General features: G+C 38.2%; 1 protein-coding gene across 1 annotated transcript in view; it reads left to right on the forward strand.

Moving 5' to 3' along the window:
- TM9SF3 (transmembrane 9 superfamily member 3) overlaps nucleotides 1-20659 on the forward strand; it is a 70668-nt gene that overhangs the window by 25838 nt on the left and 24171 nt on the right. The window contains exons 6-9 of the mRNA XM_040624262.1: nucleotides 5656-5787; nucleotides 7946-8112; nucleotides 12728-12822; nucleotides 16034-16164. Of these exons, the coding sequence (XP_040480196.1) occupies nucleotides 5656-5787; nucleotides 7946-8112; nucleotides 12728-12822; nucleotides 16034-16164 (525 nt within the window). The remainder of the gene's footprint in view (nucleotides 1-5655; nucleotides 5788-7945; nucleotides 8113-12727; nucleotides 12823-16033; nucleotides 16165-20659) is intronic.

A 20659-nucleotide genomic window follows, 5' to 3' on the forward strand; every position in this document is an offset into this window, starting at 1 on the left:
AGATTTATTTTAGTGGTTCCCTCCTTCAGGGATGGAGATGAAAGGACAACAGGCATAAGGGGATGACTTTCTTCCTGACTTGCCTCCTCTGTCTTTTGATCTGATCTTTTAGACTGGAATTCTGAAGTTTATTGGTACTCTAAGTTTTTATGGTCTAATATTTGTATCATTGCTGCCAGACTTCATCAGAACCTGTCACTACTTCTTAATATTCCTCTAGGTCCGAGCATGCTACTCCTGGACCTAAATTTCCTCCCCGGGGGCGCCTGGGTGGCTCAGTGGTTAAGCGTCTGCCTTCGGCTCAGGGCGTGATCCTGGCGTTCTGGGATCGAGCCTCATGTCAGGCTCTTCCGCTGGGAGCCTGCTTCTTCCTCTCCCACTCCCCCTGCTTGTGTTCCGTCTCTCACTGGCTGTCTCTCTCTCTGTCGATTGAATAAATAAAATCTTTAAAAAAATAAATAAATAAATTTCCTCCCCAGCCTCCACTTCCCCTACCCCCAGTGTGTTCTCTTCAGATGTAGTGTTCATGCAGTCTTGAACGTGGTTGAGGTATAGGCACAAATAACTAAAATGTTTAGATAATATTAGAAAATATGAGGGCTCTCAACTGACATTTCCTACTGGAATACCTGAGCCTGCCCTATTTCTCATGCCATTGGGTATTGATAACTTGGGGGAAAGGCTGCCATTTGGCATTTTCACTAGTAGAGAAATGTACCATATTTCTCCTTCTAGCAGTTATTAATTGAGCACCTGCTATGTGTCAAGCACAGTGCTATGTAAGTGGACTACATTAGAGAATGAAAGCAAAGATCTGCGCTCTCTTGGAGCTTATCCTCCTAGTAGGGGAGACCTGTAATAGACAAAGTAAGTTAAGGGTGTAGTGTGCTTGAAGATATGTCCTTCAGGAGAGAGCAGTGCAGCAGGAGCACCACAGGTGAGGCTGTAGTTTGAATATGGTGCTCAGGGTAAGCCTCTGAGATGCACTGTTGAGTAAAAACTTGAAGGAGTTGATGGAAATAAGGAATATGGATATGGGGGGCCAGGGAAGAGTACTCCAGGCAGGGGCAACAGCTTTGAAAAGCCTGGGTGGTGGAAACGTGCGGTGGGAATGCGCTCGGTGTGTTCGGTGTGCTTGAGGAATAGCAAGGAGGCCAGAGTGGCTGGAGCAGGGTGAGGGGAGGAGTAGTGGATGAGGTCAGAGAGTAGCGGGAGCCAGGTGATCCATGGCTGCTGTGGGGCCTTTGAATGCAAAGAGGGGCACGGTGTGTTTTCCACAGGGTAATGACAAATCTGACTTCTGTTTTAAAAGGATCATTCAGGTTATTATGTTGAAAAGAGGCCGTGTGGCGGGAGGGGAGAAGCAGGGAGATGAGAGGGTATTGCAGCAGTGCAGTGAGAGGGGAAGTGGCTCAGAGCAAGGTGTAGTGGCATAGTTGGTGAGAAGGTATCAGATTGTGGGCATATTGTGAAGGGGAGAGCCAACAGGGTTTCCTGATGGGTAGCAAGATAAAGAAAGGTTGACAAGAACTCACAGAGTTTTGACCTGAGCAACTATTAGATGGAGCTGCCATTACTGAGACAAAAAGTCTGTATTTGGAGGAGGCATGGAGGGGAAGCTCAGAGTACAGCGTGGGATATGTTGGTTTTGAAGTGTCTTAAGACATCCAAATGGAGATACTTAGCACCTAGTCGAATATATCAGTCTGGGGTTCAGGAGAGAGGTCTGGGCTAGAGATACAGATTTTGTAGCCACTGGCGTATAGATGGTATTTAAAGCCATGAGATTGGATGCAATTACCAAGGCAGAGTATGTAGAACTAGAAGAGGACCAAGGACTGAGTCCTAGGGGCAGTAAGACAAGATTAGGGAGAGTAGGGTAGACCAGCTTAGGCTCTGAGGAGATCCCAGGAAGGTAGGGGGGAAAGCTTGTGTGGTGTTCTGGAAGCCAAATGAAGAAAGAGTATCTTGGAGGAGACAGAGATTAGTTCTGTTGCTGCTGGGTCAGGTGAGGTGAAAGTGACTGTCGGATTCATTTGGAGTCATCGGTAAGCTTGACAAAGCAATTTGGGGGTAGCGATGGGGCATAATCTGAACAGAGCTGGTATAAGAGCTCAGAGGAGAGGAATTGGAGGCTGCAAGGGAGGACAGAAACAGTGTGATAGTCAGTAGGAAGAATGGAGTCGGGAGATTTTATTTTAGATATAAAAAACTTGTTTATACGTGGAAGGGTTCACCAGCGAGTGCAAAACTGACAGTGCAGGAAGGGGGGGAGATTACTGCAGCCTGTTCCTTAAATAGGTGGGAGCGGCAGGGTCTACTGGCTAACAGTAGGGATTGTTTCTAATACTCCAAACTCAGGCTGAGGAGCTCGAGCTGGATACACACTCAGTCTCTGCCACCCACCATAACCGTGGCCACACTGCTCAGTTCCCCAGCTTCCGCCTCCTTCATAGTGAAGCAAGGATTGTGATACTGTGCAGTGTTGTGATGCTCCATTTGATAGTGTATAGAGAGCACTGAGTTCAGTGTTTGACACATAGCACGTGGCACCACTCGGGTATATATCTCTCTCCAGTGTTCTAAGATTTGTGCTGAACCTGGGGTGCTGCTTTTGGGTTAGCAACACTTAGGGGGGCTGGAGCCAGCAGTTCATAGGATTAGTAACCCCTTTGTGACATCTGGTTTATTCTTTTTAAGAAATATTTCCCGTGCTATAATACTTCCAAAATCATAACAGCATTTTGTAATTTTTGGAATAAAAGGATATTACAAAATGTCTGGTTAATGGCAGTACGTTATAATGGGTATTGGTTTAAAGTTTCTATCTTAGATTAGAAAATAGCAGGGAGCTTTGTTGAAAGTTTGCATTTCAGGTGCATTTTTCTTCTTTTTAATTTTTATCTATCTATCTATCTATCTATCTATCTATCTATCTATCTATCTTATTTATTATTGTATGCTAGTCACCATACAGTACATCATTAGCATCTTTCTCATTACTAAATAGTAACTACATACAACTTCTTTTCTCTTAAAAAATTTGATAAATTGAAAGAAGCTAATTTTTTCTCTCATCCTTTTTTGGGTCATTAATTTCTTAGGACGAGAACAATCAAATCTTTGGAAAAGTATAATTATAGACTGCTTTTATAAGTCTTGAATGATACTTTAATGATAAACTTAAATCTCATATAACCCTTTTTTGCAAATATTTCAAATTATAATGCATTCTTTATTTCTTTTATAATTTCAGTAGATATTCAATAAATAAATTATTAAATGTAGGAAAAAATGATTTTATAAAGAGACAGAGGCAATTGGCTATCTCCTGTTTTTCAGGGAGAGTCACAGAGTTTGTCCCTTATCTGAAGCCTTAGGGTGGGTAACAGCTAGGGCTGCCGTTCACCCCAGTGCACATACTTAGCATATTAGCCAAAGTTAAAATCTGGCCTAATTGTACAAGACAGTACGCCCTTCATATTAAATACTCTATGTATGTACCTGTAGACGTGTAGAGCAGTACATCTATGAATAACGGGATATGTAGATCAGAGGTTTTATGGAGGAGAGGGTTTTCTAATTGGGCTTTAAACAGTAGATAGAATTTACAGAGGTGGATAGAAGTAGATCCCATGTGAGAAGAAATGAGAAGGAGACAGGTGGAAATGAGTGTGCTGTATTTGTGGGTCATCGAAGGAGGATAGGCCCAGCTGGAAGATAGGACATAATGGAAAGAAAGGTTGGCTAGATAAGGTAGCCTTATCTGTTGGGGGCGGGGGTGTTACCATCATCACCGCGACACTAGTTTGAAGTTCTGAGAGCCTGAAGAAGTCATAGTAGAGCAAGCCTGGCGCTTCTGGAAAAGTTCACCAGGGTGGGAGGAGCAGGCACCGAAGATGGAGGAGCTGAAGCAGCAGGCCCGTCAGGGAGGATGGTGTAGTGGCAGCAGAGATGAGATGTGACGGGAGAGCAAGGACAGTGGACAGATAATTGACTGCTGAATCAGTTTAAAAGTTCATTGCAGGCCTTTGAGAGAAATTTTATGGGGCAAAGTGAGATTGTGTCGTTTTTAGGAGTAAGTGGGGGAAGAAGCAGAAAGTGTTGTTTCCTCATTTGGAAAGTATTGGCATTGAAAGAAGGGAGATACGGGGTGCCTGGGTGGCTCAGCTGTTAAGCGTCTGCCTTCGGCTCAGGTCACGATCCCAGGGTCCTGGGATCGAGCCCGCATTGGGCTCCCTGCTCGGCAGGAAGCCTGCTTCTCCCTCTTCAACTCCCCCTGCTTGTGTTCCCTCTCTTGCTGCCCCTTTCTGACAAATAAATAAATAAAAATCTTTAAAAAAAAAAAAAAAAGAGGGAGATAGAAGATAGGAAAAATGAGGGGACAAAAGATCATGCAAACAGTTTGAAAGATAATAATAGAAATAACAACTTGTTAATTTTTTTAGTGTTTTCCTATGAGCCTAGGCACTAAGCCATACACTTTACGTTTATTATCTTGTTTGAGCCATATAACCACCCCAGGGTGTGGATACCATTGTAGGTGGGGACCTTTGGCAATTGCTAATGCTAGAGAAAGGTGCAAATTTAGGGGTGCAAAATGAGAGAGGGGAAAGCACCTCAAGGAATGAAAGAGATATAGAGCCTAGTAGAAAGATTGATTTAAGAGGGAAACAACTTCTAGGAGATTGACAGAAGGAATGAAAGGCTAGGAGGAAAATGCAGAAAACTAAATGAAATTGGGGCCTTGGTGAGTGAAGAGAAATTTTGGTACTATCCTTGAGGAACTTTTGGGAATTAAAATATAAAGGAATTTGAGGTCAGATGCACTGAATTCTGAGATGCACTCAGAGATACAGTGTACCTTGTGATTATGAACCAGAATCTGGACATAATTCTGGGGCATATGTGTGAGTGAAATCAAAGTCAAGAGTCTTGGGAACATTGGGACACAATGAGGTATCTCATTGTTCTCTGTACCGTGGAGAGCTCAGGTAGAAGGGAGCGGATAAGGATGGTGACAGGGTGAAGAAGATGAACTGGAGCAAGGGAAGTCTCTCATTCCGGAGGGTGGCCCAGATCCATGGCAGTCAACTATGATGGTTCAGTCTTTGGAATTTTGAGGAGGTTTCCAGGTTGTTGCTCAGTTCGAGGGAAGGAAAGTAACATTTATTGAGTATGTGCTGCCTGTGCCAGACATGGTATCATACTTTTTATACATGTTATTGAGCCATATAAATGAGGATAATATTATTTTCTTCCTTTTTGATATAGGAAAGTTGGGGTCACGTAGCTAGAAATTGGCAGAGTCTGGGTTAAAACCCAGGCCTGTTTGACTCCAGATCCCGTGTTCTTTCTGTGTGATGCTAAATAGCATATGTCATGTGGTCCAGTTGTACTTTATTTGTACAATAAAATTGATTGTGAAAATATGTGTATACGAGATCATGTTTTTAATGCATCTGAAGTTTACTGTAAAGAAAGCCAGTCTCTTTGCATTGTGAATACTCACCACAGTGTGTCTTAAGTTTTGATTTTTATGTAAAAGTTTAAAAAAAAATTTTTTTTGCACTGACATGCTACTGTCATCACGAAACCTATGAATTTTGTGACTGAGACTTCATGTCAGTGATATCTTATTTTCTGTTATTTTAGATTCATTGGTTTTCAATTTTCAACTCTTTCATGATGGTTATCTTCTTGGTGGGCTTAGTTTCAATGATTTTAATGAGAACTCTAAGAAAAGATTATGCCCGGTACAGTAAAGAAGAAGAAATGGATGATATGGTAAGTGAACATTTTACATTGTATTTATAAAAATGGTTTAACTCAGTGGTACTTTGAATGTTGGAATGTAGGTTCCATGAGTTTCGGAATTCAGAATTTTCAGGTTTTAGAGAAGTGTGAACTCCCTGAGGGTCTCTAATCAAATATATTAATGTTTTTACATGCTCTGATTACCTGCCCCATAATCAAATATATTTATGTTTTTTTCAGCAAAACATATGAATGTTCACCGTAAGTGAGATAAACAGTACAAATAACCTCTTCTTCACTCTCAAGTTTTGCCACCAAATAAGAATGTGTCAGACTTCTGAAACAAACTTTCGGTTTTCAGAGCTTTAGATTTCAGAATTGCAGCAAAGAAGTTGTAGACCTGTACTGACATCTTTCTAATACTTAAATACTGCAGAAAATTCGGGGAGTGGGTGAAAGGATTAATTTACATTTGGTTTAATAGGTCAGAGGGGAGCTTTGTTTTCTAAATTCTTTTACTGTATTATACACAATGTGGTAAATGAGCAAAAGTGTGTTCTGTAGAATATTAATGGCTGTTCTATGTAGATATGCTCTGTCATTAAGTAAGTTTGGAAAGGAGTTCAACATTAATATTTTAATATGCAAATGTGCATTGTGAAGTATCACAGGGTAGATAAAATATTTGGTGCTTCTCAAACACGTCTGACCAGGATCACCCCCAGCCCCTAAAAAGCCAGATTATCTTAAGGGACTGATATTTCTTAAGAACTACTGCTTTAGATACTTGCTTATTCAGGTTGAAAAGGAAAAATTGAATACTTTTTAAAAAGTGCTATAGACAGTTAAATAATATTTAATAGATAATATATAACTGATATTTTCCTCATGTATTTTCTTAGATTCCAGGGTATAAAGGACTTTTCTGCATTTTTAGGGCATCTACTACTGGCTTCAATCTTCTTTTTCTCTTTTGTTCTCCATCTGGCCCCTTGTATTTGAGCCACAGGTGTGATGTAAATGGCAAGAATAGGAATGTTCAGAGAGCCAGTGTGCTCTTCTCTCATTTTGACCATTTCTTTTATTTATTTATTTATTTATTTATTTTTTTAAATGATTTTTTATTACATTATGTTAGTCACCATACAGTACATCCCCGGTTTCCGATGTAAGGCTCGATGATTCATTAGTTGTGTATAACACCCAGTGCGCCATGCAATACGTGCCCTCCTTACTACCCATCACCAGTCTATCCCATTCCCCCACCCCCCTCCCCTCTGAGGCCCTCAGTTTGTTTCTCATAGTCCATAGTCTCTCATGTTTCTTTCCCCCTTCTGATTACCCCCCCTTTCTTTATCCCTTTCTTCCCCTACCAATCATCCTAGTTCTTATGTTCCATAGATGAGAGAAATCATATGATAGTTGTCTTTCTCTGCTTGACTTATTTCACTTAGCATTATCTCCTCCAGTGCCGTCCATGTTGTAGCAAATGTTGAGAACTCGTTCTTTCTGATAGCTGAGTAATATTCCATTGTATATATGGACCACAACTTCTTTTTTGTTTTTTTATAAAGATTTTATTTATTTATTCGACAGAGATAGAGACAGCCAGTGAGAGAGGGAACACAAGCAGGGGGAGTGGGAGAGGAAGAAGCAGGCTCATAGCAGAGGAGCCTGATGCGGGGCTCGATCCTATAACGCCGGGATCACGCCCTGAGCCGAAGGCAGACGCTTAACCGCTGTGCCACCCAAGTGCCCCTGGACCACAACTTCTTAATCCAGTCATCTGTTGAAGGGCATCTCGGCTCCTTCCACGATTTAGCTATTGTGGACATTGCTGCTATGAACATTGGGGTGCATATGGCCCTTCTCTTCACTACTCATTTTGACCATTTCTTTTTGCTCCTAGACCTTTTCTTTTTTCCATTCTTTGGTATTCTCTGAGCACAACTGGGAGCCACCTTCCTGAGCCTCAGTGAATGCTATAATACTTTGACATTATAAATTATTTAAGGCAGTGATTATTTTAAATTTGAAATGTCTTTTCTAGGTATTTTGAAACACTTTAAATAGCTACAAGTTTGGAGGGATGGAACTTTCAACTGGAATTGTAATTTTTCACTTACTTTATGTATTTTAATTTCATTCTGAATGATTTTCTCTTCTCTCTACATATATATGTGTGTAGGATAGAGACCTAGGAGATGAGTATGGATGGAAGCAGGTGCATGGAGATGTATTTAGACCATCAAGTCACCCACTGATATTTTCTTCTCTCATTGGTTCTGGATGTCAGATATTTGCTGTGTCTCTTATTGTTATTATTGTTGCAATGATAGAAGATTTATATACAGAGTAAGTACATGTATTTAACTTTGTTTTTTCTTGTTCTTAAACATTTTATGTCAATCATAATTAAATATTTGCTTATCCCAATTATCTTAGAATTTAAATAGCATAAATGTTATTATTGCAGATAAATTAAATAATGGACAGTAATCTTCAGCTAGACATATATTTTTCTGTTACATGCTAAAACTTACTAGCCTTACTCAACATTTTGGTTGGTTAAAAAGGTTATGTTCCATTAGAGGTATGAGCAGAGTTACTTATAAGCCAGTACTGTTTGACAAAATGAATAGTCATTTTTTTGAAAGCTGAAGATGCAATTACGTTTCTATAAGAAGCACAAGGATTTCACAGTTATTGAATTAGTACTTCATATTTATCTTCCAAACCGGGAGACTCTACAGAGCAGAAGAGAAATAATAATATTTAAGAAATATTTAATATTTATTACATTTATTAATTTTAATATTTAACTGTTAAGTAATAATAGTAAAAAGAGTGGTAGACAAGGCACATAGAAAAATAATTGGATGACTTATCTTACCTTTACATGATTTCTGGTACATTTTTTTCTTTGGGAACAAATTGGTTGCAAGAAAAGTTTTTGGATTATTAGAAAAAGTTGTACATTCACAAAGATCTCCCGTCCCTATTGAGTGGTCCTCTAACCTGTGCTCAAAGAGCTACAACCTCCATGAAGCAGACACATTCTTTTTTTTTTTTTTTTAATTAATGATTTTTTATTATATTATGTTAGTCACCATACAGTACATCCCCGGTTTCCGATGTAAAGCTCGATGATTCATTAGTTGCGTATAACACCCAGTGCACCATGCAATACGTGCCCTCCTTACTACCCATCACCGGTCTATCCCATTCCCCCACCCCCCTCCCCTCTGAGGCCCTCAGTTTGTTTCTCATAGTCCATAGAAGCAGACACATTCTGAGCCTGGGTGGCAGGGGTTATAATTCAGGCACTTCAGACACTGCCCCGTGAAGTTCTCTGTCAGAATGACACTTGTTTCCAGTTACACCTCCTCTATTTCAGTTCTTAATGCAGTCTTTCTTATATATGCCTGGCATTTGGTGGACAAACAGTAAATTGTTGCTGAAAGAATGGCTCTTGATTTTTATGTTAAATATTTAACGATAATAAATTACTGTTTCTTCCTCTAGACCAGAAGCTCCTTGAGAGCAAGGACTCCATCTTAATTTATCTTTGAATTCTCAAAATACCTACTTAAACATGTAGAAGGTATTCAGTGCTTATAAGCTGAAGTGAATGTATTAATCAGTAAGGCTGTTTCTCTGTAGTTTCTGCTATATTTCTTTAATGTAACCATTGCAATTTGTTTACTTTTTTAAGCTTTAAAATAATTGTCCAAAACCTAAACTTCAGTGTTCTGGTGGGTAGTTCATTTTTTAGGATACAGTATATTTCAGAGGAACTAAATCCCAAGTACAAGAAAGACATTTCAAATCTGCCACAAAGGCATGCTTTACTGTAAATACTGGATCAGATTTGTCACTCCTGAATTGACATTGACTGCCCTGTCACAGTCTTCGGAGTTACTAGTGGGCAACCTCTCCTAGAATTCAAGTTTCTGCCTTGTACCTTCTTAGATGTCAGGGTTACAGTTTTGGCAATTCATTTTTTAATGCAGAAGCTCTTTTGCTTATAGACCTTCAACTTCAGAGATAAGAAACTTTCTAATAAATGGTATTAGCAGGCAAGTCATGCACTGTTTAGCCTGTCATTATTAATGGTTTTTCTGTGTTGTGCTTATGTGAGGTGAACATACTTAATTATGTCATTAGTATTAAAGCTATGAGTATTATTTTGATATCAAAGTGACTAATGTTGTTGAGGTTCCATTAGGTGCTTCGTACACTTTAGCTGTTTTAATTTTCATGCCCATCCTGTTGAGGGGCTATTTCTTATTTTCTCCCTTCTCCACACGAGAAAAGTAAAGTTCAGAGAGGTTAAGTAATTTGACTGAGATCGTACAACTGTTTGTAGGGGTGTTAGTAAGCTGGGGTTTGAACCTAGGCATCCTCACTCCACGAGTCGTCTCTTAATTTGCTCTGCTATGGAAATGAAAATACAGATAATAAAAATACAAAGTAGTGAGAAAATGAAAAACCTTGCACATGACATTTCTAAGACACTCCAGAGTCAGAATGATTCTAAAACATAAAAGGCAGATAATGTAATGTGTGAACATTATTTTGTGTTGGTGATGACCATAGCAATCAGAGAAGAAAAAATAATTAGATAAATAGAGGATCAGTATCAGTGTGGATGCCTGTGAGTGTGTTATTAACTCCTGAGAACGTATAGTGTGGGAGAAGCTGTGGGTAAGTCTGGAAAAATACTGCTGCGCTATAGCTTTGGGTGGACAGTGATGAGCTGGCAAGTGTAAGCAGCTCCTTAGATGTTTCCCGCCTCGAATCTTGGAGAGATGAACAAGTAGGCGGTTCCCTATGTCAGCAGATTTTTCGGTGTAGATGAAGATGGTGTATTTTGGGTGGAAAATGCCCATAGAATATTTATGAACGAAGAGATGAAGGGTATGTCTGATTTTTAAAACGGTGATACTCACACTTCATTTAATGCAGTGTCTCTGGGGATTGCAAGCTTAAATCCCAGGTAGGCATTTTGGACTCTCAGTCACATGAGCATTCCTTTTGAACCCTCTCTGCTAATATTAAAAGCTTCTGACTGGTAATAGACTGGTCTTAGACTAAAGCAGCCTTTCAGTTTTCAGCATGGCTAGGCCAGTGTCAGGCTTCACACACCCAGTTACAGAGAATGAGTCAGATTTTTTAATGATAATCTGAAAGGAAACAGTTTTTGGAGTGCTTGAGTTGTTGAAAAAACAAATTTTGATTTTAAAAACTTTGAGATCCACAGTCTTGTAATTTTTTTTTTTTTTAAGTAAGCTCTGCACCCAACATGGGGTTCAAACTCATGACCCTCAGATCCAGAGTCACCTGTTCTACTGACTGAGCTAAGTGCCCTGAGACTCATGATCTTTGAAACATCGGAATGACATATTCTTATATTACTACCACATTTATATTTAGCTATATATTAATGGGAATTAAATACTATAATGTTTTAACTATTATGTATCCACTTTAAGAAGTTGAGGATAGGTGTTTGGGCAGAGAAGTGCTACATATTTCAAGACTATATGATATCTTTGTATTCTAAATACATAGGTGTACAGTGAAATATAATAATTATTACCCAGAAGGTGGTTATTTTATGAAAATTGTATATCTTCCCAGTACACACATTAGTGTGAGGGTCTTGTAAATTTTCTTTAGAAGAATATCCTTTAGCTCAAACTGAGGTTATAAGTTTTATCTACAGACTTGACTGTACCTTCCTAGTTACGGTAAGGTTCAAAAATAGTCTTTATTGTTAGTGGTTTAAATACATTTCTATATTATGGCAAATGATACTGTCATTTATCATCTTAATAGTTCTCTTTGCAATTAGGTATTTAAAATATTTTGTTCAGTTTTATTCAACAGAAGAGTTGGTCTGAATTCTGTAGATATCATTAGTAGAAGAAGAGGTTAGAAATTGTTGATCTGAGGGGCACCTGGGTGGTTCAGTTAAGTGTCTGACTCTTGATTTCTGCTCAGATTATGATCTCAGAGTCATGATATTGAGCCCCACGTCGGGCTCTGCCCTGGTGTGGAGCCTGCTTAAGATGCTTTCTCTCCCTCTGCTCCTTTCCTTCCTTCTCTCTCCCTCTCTAAAGGAAGGAAGGAAGGAAGGAAGGAAGGAAGGAAGGAAGGAAGGAAGGAAGGAAGGAAGGAAGGAAGGAAAGAAGGAAGAACTGAGCTGTGCGACCATGGGCATGTGACTTACACGGCCCTCATCTGCAAAACGAGGGTTCTGCCCACAGTGACTCTTTGGCGTGGTCAGTATGTGAGTGATCCTGGGGTCCTGGGATCGAGCCCCACATTGGGCTCCTCCGCTGGGAGCCTGCTTCTTCCTCTCCCACTCCCCCTGCTTGTGTTCCCTCTCTCACTGGCTGTCTCTCTCTCTGTCAAATAAATAAATAAAATCTTTAAAAAATAAAATAAAATAATTTTTAATAGTATAAGGAAAACGAAATAGGAAAAGTCTCAGTGTCATACCATTTAAAGTAGTATCACTAATATAGATTGTATTATTTCTACTTCATTTTTTATTTCTATCAGTGGGCAAAAATCTTAAGCAATTAGATTATAAAGAGGAATATTCTAATTATTTTTCTTAACAGATGAATATCCTTATCCATATGATGTGATTGGTTTACAGGGTTGCAAAACAATTTTAGTGCCAGCATCTAATATTTTTGCCAAAGAAATGTGAAATATTTGTTTAGACTGTATTATGAAATTTAACTGCAGATTAAAAAAATTAGTATCAGCCTGTGCAATTTTAACTAGAAATTCATTCACCAGGCAACCTTTTGAGATCCTTTATAGTCCAGGATGATATTTTTTGTGTTGTTAAATTTATCTTTGAAATTAAACTAATGTTAATGTGATAGACTCTATGATATTTTCTTTAAATTGTTGGCTTTAACTTATCACATATGTTGTTTCGCCTTTTTAGGAGGGGATCAATGCTCAGTACAGCCATATTTGTCTATGCTGCTACATCTCCAGTGAATGGTTATTTTGGAGGAAGTCTGTATGCCAGACAAGGAGGTAACTTCCAAGTTATCACTTCGTATTTTTAATTACAGTATTTTACTATGAGGTATTTGGAATTTAAAATGGATGGTACAGCCATTGTAAAATACTTCGTTATCCTGTTTCACATAATCTCCACCAAACCTGGTCTAAATTGCTTTTATGGAATCCTTGCATTTTATTTCTGAAAATTATGAATAATTAATAGATCATCTCCATTGTCCACTGTGAAGTTAGCCCTGAGGCACATGTAGGAAAGGGTATATTTAAGTTATTGATATTATTTTGCTTTGAGGTACCTTACTCCCTAGATGTGCTCCCTGGGAGGCCTCCACACAGAGTATATAGTGTTACAGCTGGATATCAAGGCATGTTTATGGCTTATGGATAGAGTGTCTGGACTGGAAGGAGAATAGGAAGGAGTGCTATCTATTTCTATTGACTCTTAAATGTTTATCAAAGGACCCTGCACAAAGATTTCTGTTATTCGGTGTCACAGTCTTGCTAAGAGCACTTCATCTTAAATAGCCCCTTGCTTTTTTTCTGTTGTGATCGATGAATGATGGGGGATAATACATAGATGACACTGCTCTTTGGTGTTTCTTTCTTTGATGGCACTCAAGGGTCTTCAGGTTTTTTTGTTTTCCCTGTAACTAGGGTCAGAAAGTACTGAAAGTAGTAGATTTGCGTATTTCAGTTTATGAATGAAGGGTTGTTGAAAGACCTTAAAATTATATTCCTAAGGATAGAGACTTTCTCATGGAATTTTCCCAGCTCATCTGAAGCAATGTCAGCGTTAAGGAATCCTGGCTTTTAGTCAACTAGACTTACAGGTTACTACACAGGATCATTTAAAATTTCCCCAGGATATCCTGGTTTACCATTGCTTTTTTAAATTGGTTCTACTAGACTTAATGTGGTCTGTATCTTCAGTATAAATAATTCTTTGCCTGAGGGAGTATCATTATGGAGTCCTAATTATTTTAGTTATCATTTCAGTGTCTATATTTTACCTTCAGATATGGGAAACAAGTCTTATACAGGGCTACCATCCTTTGGAAATAAGGATGCCTAAGTTAACTTTTGCTTTGAATTTGACCTGGAAACTAGTTAGGCTGGACCTTCAGAAAAGTCTTCACAGCAGAAACAAATTATTTAAAACAGGAAATTTACTCATACTTGGACATAAATTTGCTTTTAATTTGATTACAAGTTAGGACTACCCAGCCAAACTTTACTATACTTAACTCTTTTTTTTTAGAGAGCATGCACAGGGGTGGGGGTTTTGGGGGGGAAGGGCAGAGGGAGAAGGAGAGAGAGAATCTTAAGCAGGCTCCACACCCAGTGTGGAGCCCACCACAGGGCTCTGCCTCTGAGCTCATCATCTGAGCTGAAATAAAGAGTTGGACGCCTAACTATTTAGCCACCCAGGTGCCCCGAAAGGTTGTTTTCTGATTGACAGTGCCTTGAGAAGGTGTAATCATGTCCTGACATTTTGTCTGAGCGATCCCTAAAAACCAGGTTAATGTAAGAGGTCAGCTCAGAAAATCAAGAATTTTTCAGAGTTATCTCAGGACTTGAACAACAATAAAGCTCAAGGTCTGCACATTGTCCTCAGCGTACTGGATAATCCTCCAGACCCAGTTTGAAGCTAGGGGTGGCCTGGAACTTGACCACAGTCTCCAAGAGTGTGGTGAGAGCAGCAGGAAGCACAATGCAGATGTCTGGGCTACTGATTGTACCCAGTGGAATGTGTGATTCTTTTTGATTTTGGAGGGAAGAGGAGCAATAGAATTGAATATGGAATTTATGAATACATGTCTGAATCTGAGAAGATAATGAAAAGTGTAGGAAAAGAGAGTGCTAGGAAAGAGTTAGAATTAAGTAGGAAAAATAATACTTTAATTGCCACCCTTTTTGTGTTTTCAAATGATGAATGCTGAGTCTTAGTGTGGAAAGGAGGAGCTCTTTGAACTTACCTGAGAAAGAAATAAAATAGAGGTGAAAGTTCAGAATTAAGGAGTTTTTCTGGAGGAATGTCAAGATTTGGGGTAGTAATAATATGAGATAGATGTTTAAAAGAGCTTTATATAGGACAAAACAGAAGTTAGGGTATTGCTTGTTTTCCTTATCGTACTTCCTGTTTAGGTCCCTATTGCTTTTGGTTGTCGGGTTGAATTTTAATAGTGATCCAGTGTTTTTGTGTTTTGTTTCTGAGCAGTAGGCAGATGTTTCCTCGACAGTGCTCTTGCTTCTATACTCTGCTGTATTAGAAAGATAGCTCCGTGTTACTCTCCTGATCAATAGGAACATGATTTAGAATTTTTGATTACATAGTTTAAAATTGACATAGTTTCCTTCCTTTGAGTATTTAAATCACAGATGCTCACTGTACAGAATTTTGGCAGGTACAAAGAGGATACAAAGAAATAGTGAAACTGGGGTGCCTGAGTGGCTCAGTTGGTTAAGTGTCCGACTCTTGGTCTTAGTTCAGGTCTTGATCTCAGGGTCGTGAATTCAAGACCCGAATTTTAAAAAAGAAAGAAAGAAAAGAAATAATGAAACTTACAGGTCTGTAGTTGTAATTGTTGAGAGAGAGCTCGTGAGATGCACTCTGTTGTTTTTCCCTTTGAAACAAACAAATTTAAATATATGTTTATAATCATAACTACAGCTAGAAGTAAATTTAAGGACCACTTACACAAGGGGTTTTTTAACTTTTTTTTTTTTTTTTTTTAAAGCTTACATGAAACTCCAATATGTAAAACTGTTGAAAATGGATTTGTTCTGGTTGAAGCAGGGCTTGGGGCTCTTTCTTCACCAGTGACTTCAGGGGCACCTCTAGGAAGCTCCCAGACTCCCAAGTACTAGTTTGAAAACACCTATCTAGGCCAACTTGTAGCCCGACAAGATTGAGTGACTTACCAAGGTTCACAGCAGTTCAGTGGCAGGGTCAGGACAGAACACTGGAATATTTTACTATATAGTCCATTGCTCTTTTCCAGTACACCCACTTCAAAAGCTGTGTTTTCATTAGATATACTTGAATAGCTGGACTGGTCTTTATTAGCTGTTGTCCTGAAACAATTATTAGAATGTCAAATCTTAAGATCTTTACATTAGAATTTTAAATTAATAATTTGATGCTAAATAACAGTTTGGTACCTTATGAACATTAATATATGCCCCCCCCACTCTGATTTTCATAGTTTCCTCTCTCTTTCAGGAAGGAGATGGATAAAGCAGATGTTTATTGGGGCATTTCTTATCCCAGCTATGGTGTGTGGCACTGCCTTCTTCATCAATTTTATAGCCATTTATTACCATGCTTCAAGAGCCATTCCTTTTGGGACAATGGTAAGTTACTTGCATCTTACTTTGAGACTGGAAAAATATAAACATTCTATGATGAGGCCTGCTATCTCTCCACAGTACCGCTTAGTAAGGAGAGGTTTGGTATATGCAGCCAGTCCCTGCCCAGTCCTAGAAAGTTAGGTGAAGAAAATTTTTTCTTGATTCTGTGAGCCAGTAAAGTGAAAGTCTGACAAGAGAATACTATACTTTTTATCTGAGTTGGGAGGAACTGGTGACTATATTGTAGAAGGAAAATAAAGAAATGAGGGTGTTTTAAGGTGATTGGTAGGTGGGTGCATTGGTTGTGGTAGGTAGTGAAGCTTGTCCAGAACACATTTTCTTTTTTCAGTAGCAGTGTACTTATTTTTAGAATCTCATTAAATATTTATATTGATAATATATGTTACTACAGACTTTAAAATCCTATTTCATATCTTACCTGTAATCATAGACTTCGAAATATTTTGGATTTTTTAACTACATTAAAACTAAAACACACATATATACCAGTGCTTTACAGAGGTAACCCACAGTTTCCAAATTTTTCCTGTTGTTACCTTTTTACTAGAAACAGAATTGTGGGCCTGGAGTAGACATTAGTTTTAATGTACACTTGTGCAGACGTGTGTGCGTACACTCATATACACACTTAGCAGGGTGCAGGGTGGTTACTGCTTTTCAGGGAGGCTGTGTAACTTGGTCAAGGTCATTCAGATGGTGGCAAAACTGTAACTGGACTCTTTCTGAATTTTAATCTTGTTTTGGTTTTCTTTCAGTTATGTGGGAGTTATCAAATGGTTTCACAAAAATTCCGGGTGATTTTGTTTTATAATCCAGATTTTTCAAAGACATTGCATATACACTTTTACTAAATCTTTGATACTTTTTAGTTAGGAATATTTTTGATAATTGCTTCAAAATTGAAGAAGTTTTTTTTTTTGGTTTGTTTTTTTGTTTTTGTTTTTTGTAAGCCAAGGTGAATGATAATAGTTAGGAAAGGGTAAAGTAATTAATTATATTCAGAACTGGAATATAATTTGCTTTATAGTTGTTCCAGGCCATCAGAAAGAATCTGTAATAGAGTCAAGGACTTCTTAAAGATGATCTGCTGAATTAATTATTTTCATAGTGCTTTAAAAATGAAAATTCAGATTCTGCTATAATTTCCTCTTGAAGTTTTGAATAGATGTGGTGAAAATTATATTTTAAAGTTGCTTCGTTGTAAATTGTAGATTTTACCACTCGTAAGTGGGGTTTTAAATGTTAATATTCATGTAATTTGCCTTTAGATAATTTAATAATAAATAACTACTATAATACAGTTTTAGGCTTTATACTGAGCAAGTTTATAAAATTGATCTTTGGTATATAAAGGACTGGCTATTGGTGTTTAACAGGCACCTATAATATCATGTTCTTACTTTGCATTCTAATTTGGAGTGAAGGAATGCTAAGTGAAAGACATTCCATTGCCCTCAAGTTTTAATCAGTTGTGTGATCTAACATCTTTTTTCCTCCTTTTAAAAGTATCAAAATTTGTTTAGAACATGAAATTTAAGAACTTGAGTGAATGTTTGACCTATCTGTTCATTAAGTGTTTTAACTACTGAAATTTGTATTTTTAGTTATTTGACTTGTTGACATTATGAAGGAAGTGGTTATATAGTCTCATAAACTCCATGGTTCTCAACCCTGGGTACATATTAGAATCCTTGGGAATTTTAATAATTTCAGTGCTCTTTCCCAGCATCTGTGAATGGATCTGTCAGCTGAAAGACTTCTAGAGTATTTGTTTCTGAGAAGTTGGGTGCCCCTACTTAACTGAACGCCCTAGTCTGAAAATCAGAGTCTTCAGATATTTCTATATGCTCTTCCCCAGGCTTTAGCTGTTTCTGTCCCCATTCCTTTGATCTCTTGGACATTGAGCCCTTTCTCTGGGTGATCTTGTCCCTAGTACTGTGTTTTCTCAGATATTTCACAATGAGGATTTAAGCCAACCTTGGTAAAAGTGACTTCAGGCTTCTGACTTGCCCTATCAAGGCACCTGAATAATAGGGATTTTGCCCGCCAGGGATCTGGAATTTTGTCAGAATACTGCTGTTGTCACCAGGACTAGCCCAAGAGAAGATTGAAAATGGGAAAGATTTGTCTTCGGACTCCCAACTTTCCTGCTCAACTCTACCTAATTACACATAAAAGCCATTAAATCCTTGTCAGATTAAACTTGTTGAACAATTATCAATCTTCTTAGCTTAATAAAGATAAACATAAGTAGAGGGTGGTGGTAATAATCTGAGCTGATATCTAGTGTCCTAGGTTTAAGGGATGATGCCTAAAGTCAAGAGAGTATTACAAGAAGATTAAGAGAGCATTTAGGGGCGCCTGGGTGGCACAGCGGTTAAGCATCTGCCTTTGGCTCAGGGCGTGATCCCGGCGTTGTGGGATCGGGCCCCACATCAGGATCCTCTGCTGTGGGCCTGCTTCTTCCTCTCCCGCTCTCCCTGCTTGTGTTCCCTCTCTCTCTGGCTGTCTCTATCTCTGTCAAATAAATAAATAAAATCTTAAAAAAAAAAAAGAGGATTAAGAGAGCATTTAAATAAAATTTGGGTTCATGGACTGTCCAGAGACAAAGATACCTGTTCCTGAAGTTGGAGCATTCTGGCCAGAGGTCTAGCCTGGCTAAAGGGAAAGGGAGAGAATGCACTGGAAATCAGGTTGATTCTGGGAAGATAAAATCTTTTTCTTTTGGGAATTTGTTCAAGAATGATGATCTGTTATACCCAGGGTTTTTGGTCCTGTGAGAGTTTCTTGGGAATAAGGAAGGGTTTCTCAGGATGTTCTGAAAAGAAATTTTAGGCATGAAGTCTTCTGTGGGCTATAAATCTCGGATCCTAGGTATGATGTTATTGTAGGCTTTCAAGGGACAAAGAACTAGTTGCAGAGTTTTAAAACTCAAAGTTGCAAAGTAGCGTAGGAACTAATAACCTCTAGTCTAATATTAAGCTCAGCATGAACTGATTAATCCTCGACTTATTATACTTTATTGTTTTGTCTCTCAGTGGGTAGAATAGTTGGTGGAGAAGAAACACGAGTCATGAGTGAACCATGGTGTATTTGTCATCTTCAGATCTGTTTTAGTTTGGGGGGGGGACATCTTGAACATTATCAGAAATATGCCATAGGTTTTAGGAAATCCAATTTCACAAATATTTAGGGAAATGCTCTCTCATGAGCCAACTCTTGGACAGTAACTGGGAAAATGGCTTAACAATTGGAGGCTCTCAAAAATGAAATTCATGATATGTGATCAGAAATTACCACGGTGAGGAAAAAATGGAGGCCAAGATTAATGGACAGGTACTATTTTATGATCTCTCAAAGATTGTGAGAAGAATACAGTATACTTAAGTGTAAAAGAATAATAAAGATCTATAAAAATAGTGTTAGACAAACTCTATTAACTAACCTGAACTTTTGATAAATGCTAAGGCAAGTAAGAATTTGTGAAGATATTTTCATAGCAAGACCACAGGCTCATTACATGGGGTCAATGACATAACAGAGTGAAAGAAGAATGGCTCTAACCCATTCTTTCTCTTTTTATTCATTAAATAAAATAATCTTTAAACAAGAAAAAATAAGAGGAAAATAATCCCTGATAAACGGGTAAGTGAAGCCTAGGATAGGTAGGGGGATTGATGGTACAGGAGTACCCAGCCACCTTAGCTGTTAAGTTTGCTGCTTATGTAAGTGACCCTTTAGACACATTGAGAGATCATGCTGATGAGTAATGTTTGAATAACTGTGTAAGGGAACAGAAGCATTGTAAAACTGGACATAAGCAAATTTACTTTTCCGGAAGGGAAAGGAAGAAAGTGGATTCTACCTTACAAAATGTGGTGAACTTGATTAAGCACAAGATTTTAGAATGTTATTAAAATTTATTTTTTAAATCACAGAAACAATGAATATTAGGAGCCATTATGGATTTATTAAAGCAAAAATGCTAGAACAACTTGATTTCCCCTTTTTGGTAGGTTTTAGTAGACAAGAAGAATAAAGGAATATAAAGTATTGATCTTGTTGGACGAGATAGAGAAATGTAGGTGGAATAGTACAGTCAGGTAGACGTGTAATTAAATAATTATAGAATTAAAGAATTGGGATGATATTCCTGATAATATGTCACATACTCTTTTTCAGTAGACTCTTGACTTTGGCCGATTCAAGTAATTGTTAATTTGTATAAAGGCATAGTGATTTGATAATTAAAGTGAAAAAGTATGTGAGATCGGGGAGGAAACTAATAATATGGAATGGTGAAGACAGCATCTAAAATGATCTCACCTGACTGAAATGATATGCCAAATTTGACAAGATGAATTATAATAAGGACAGAGACATTTGTGTAGCATTTTGTAGTTTACAAACCTTTTTCATACCCCTTATCTTAATCTGGTTTCAGAAGAACCCAAAGAGATAGGCAGAGCTGGTGATA

Source organism: Ursus maritimus, unplaced genomic scaffold, assembly GCF_017311325.1.
Source record: "Ursus maritimus isolate PB19 unplaced genomic scaffold, ASM1731132v1 scaffold_7, whole genome shotgun sequence".
Classification (NCBI taxonomy): Eukaryota; Metazoa; Chordata; class Mammalia; order Carnivora; family Ursidae; genus Ursus; species Ursus maritimus.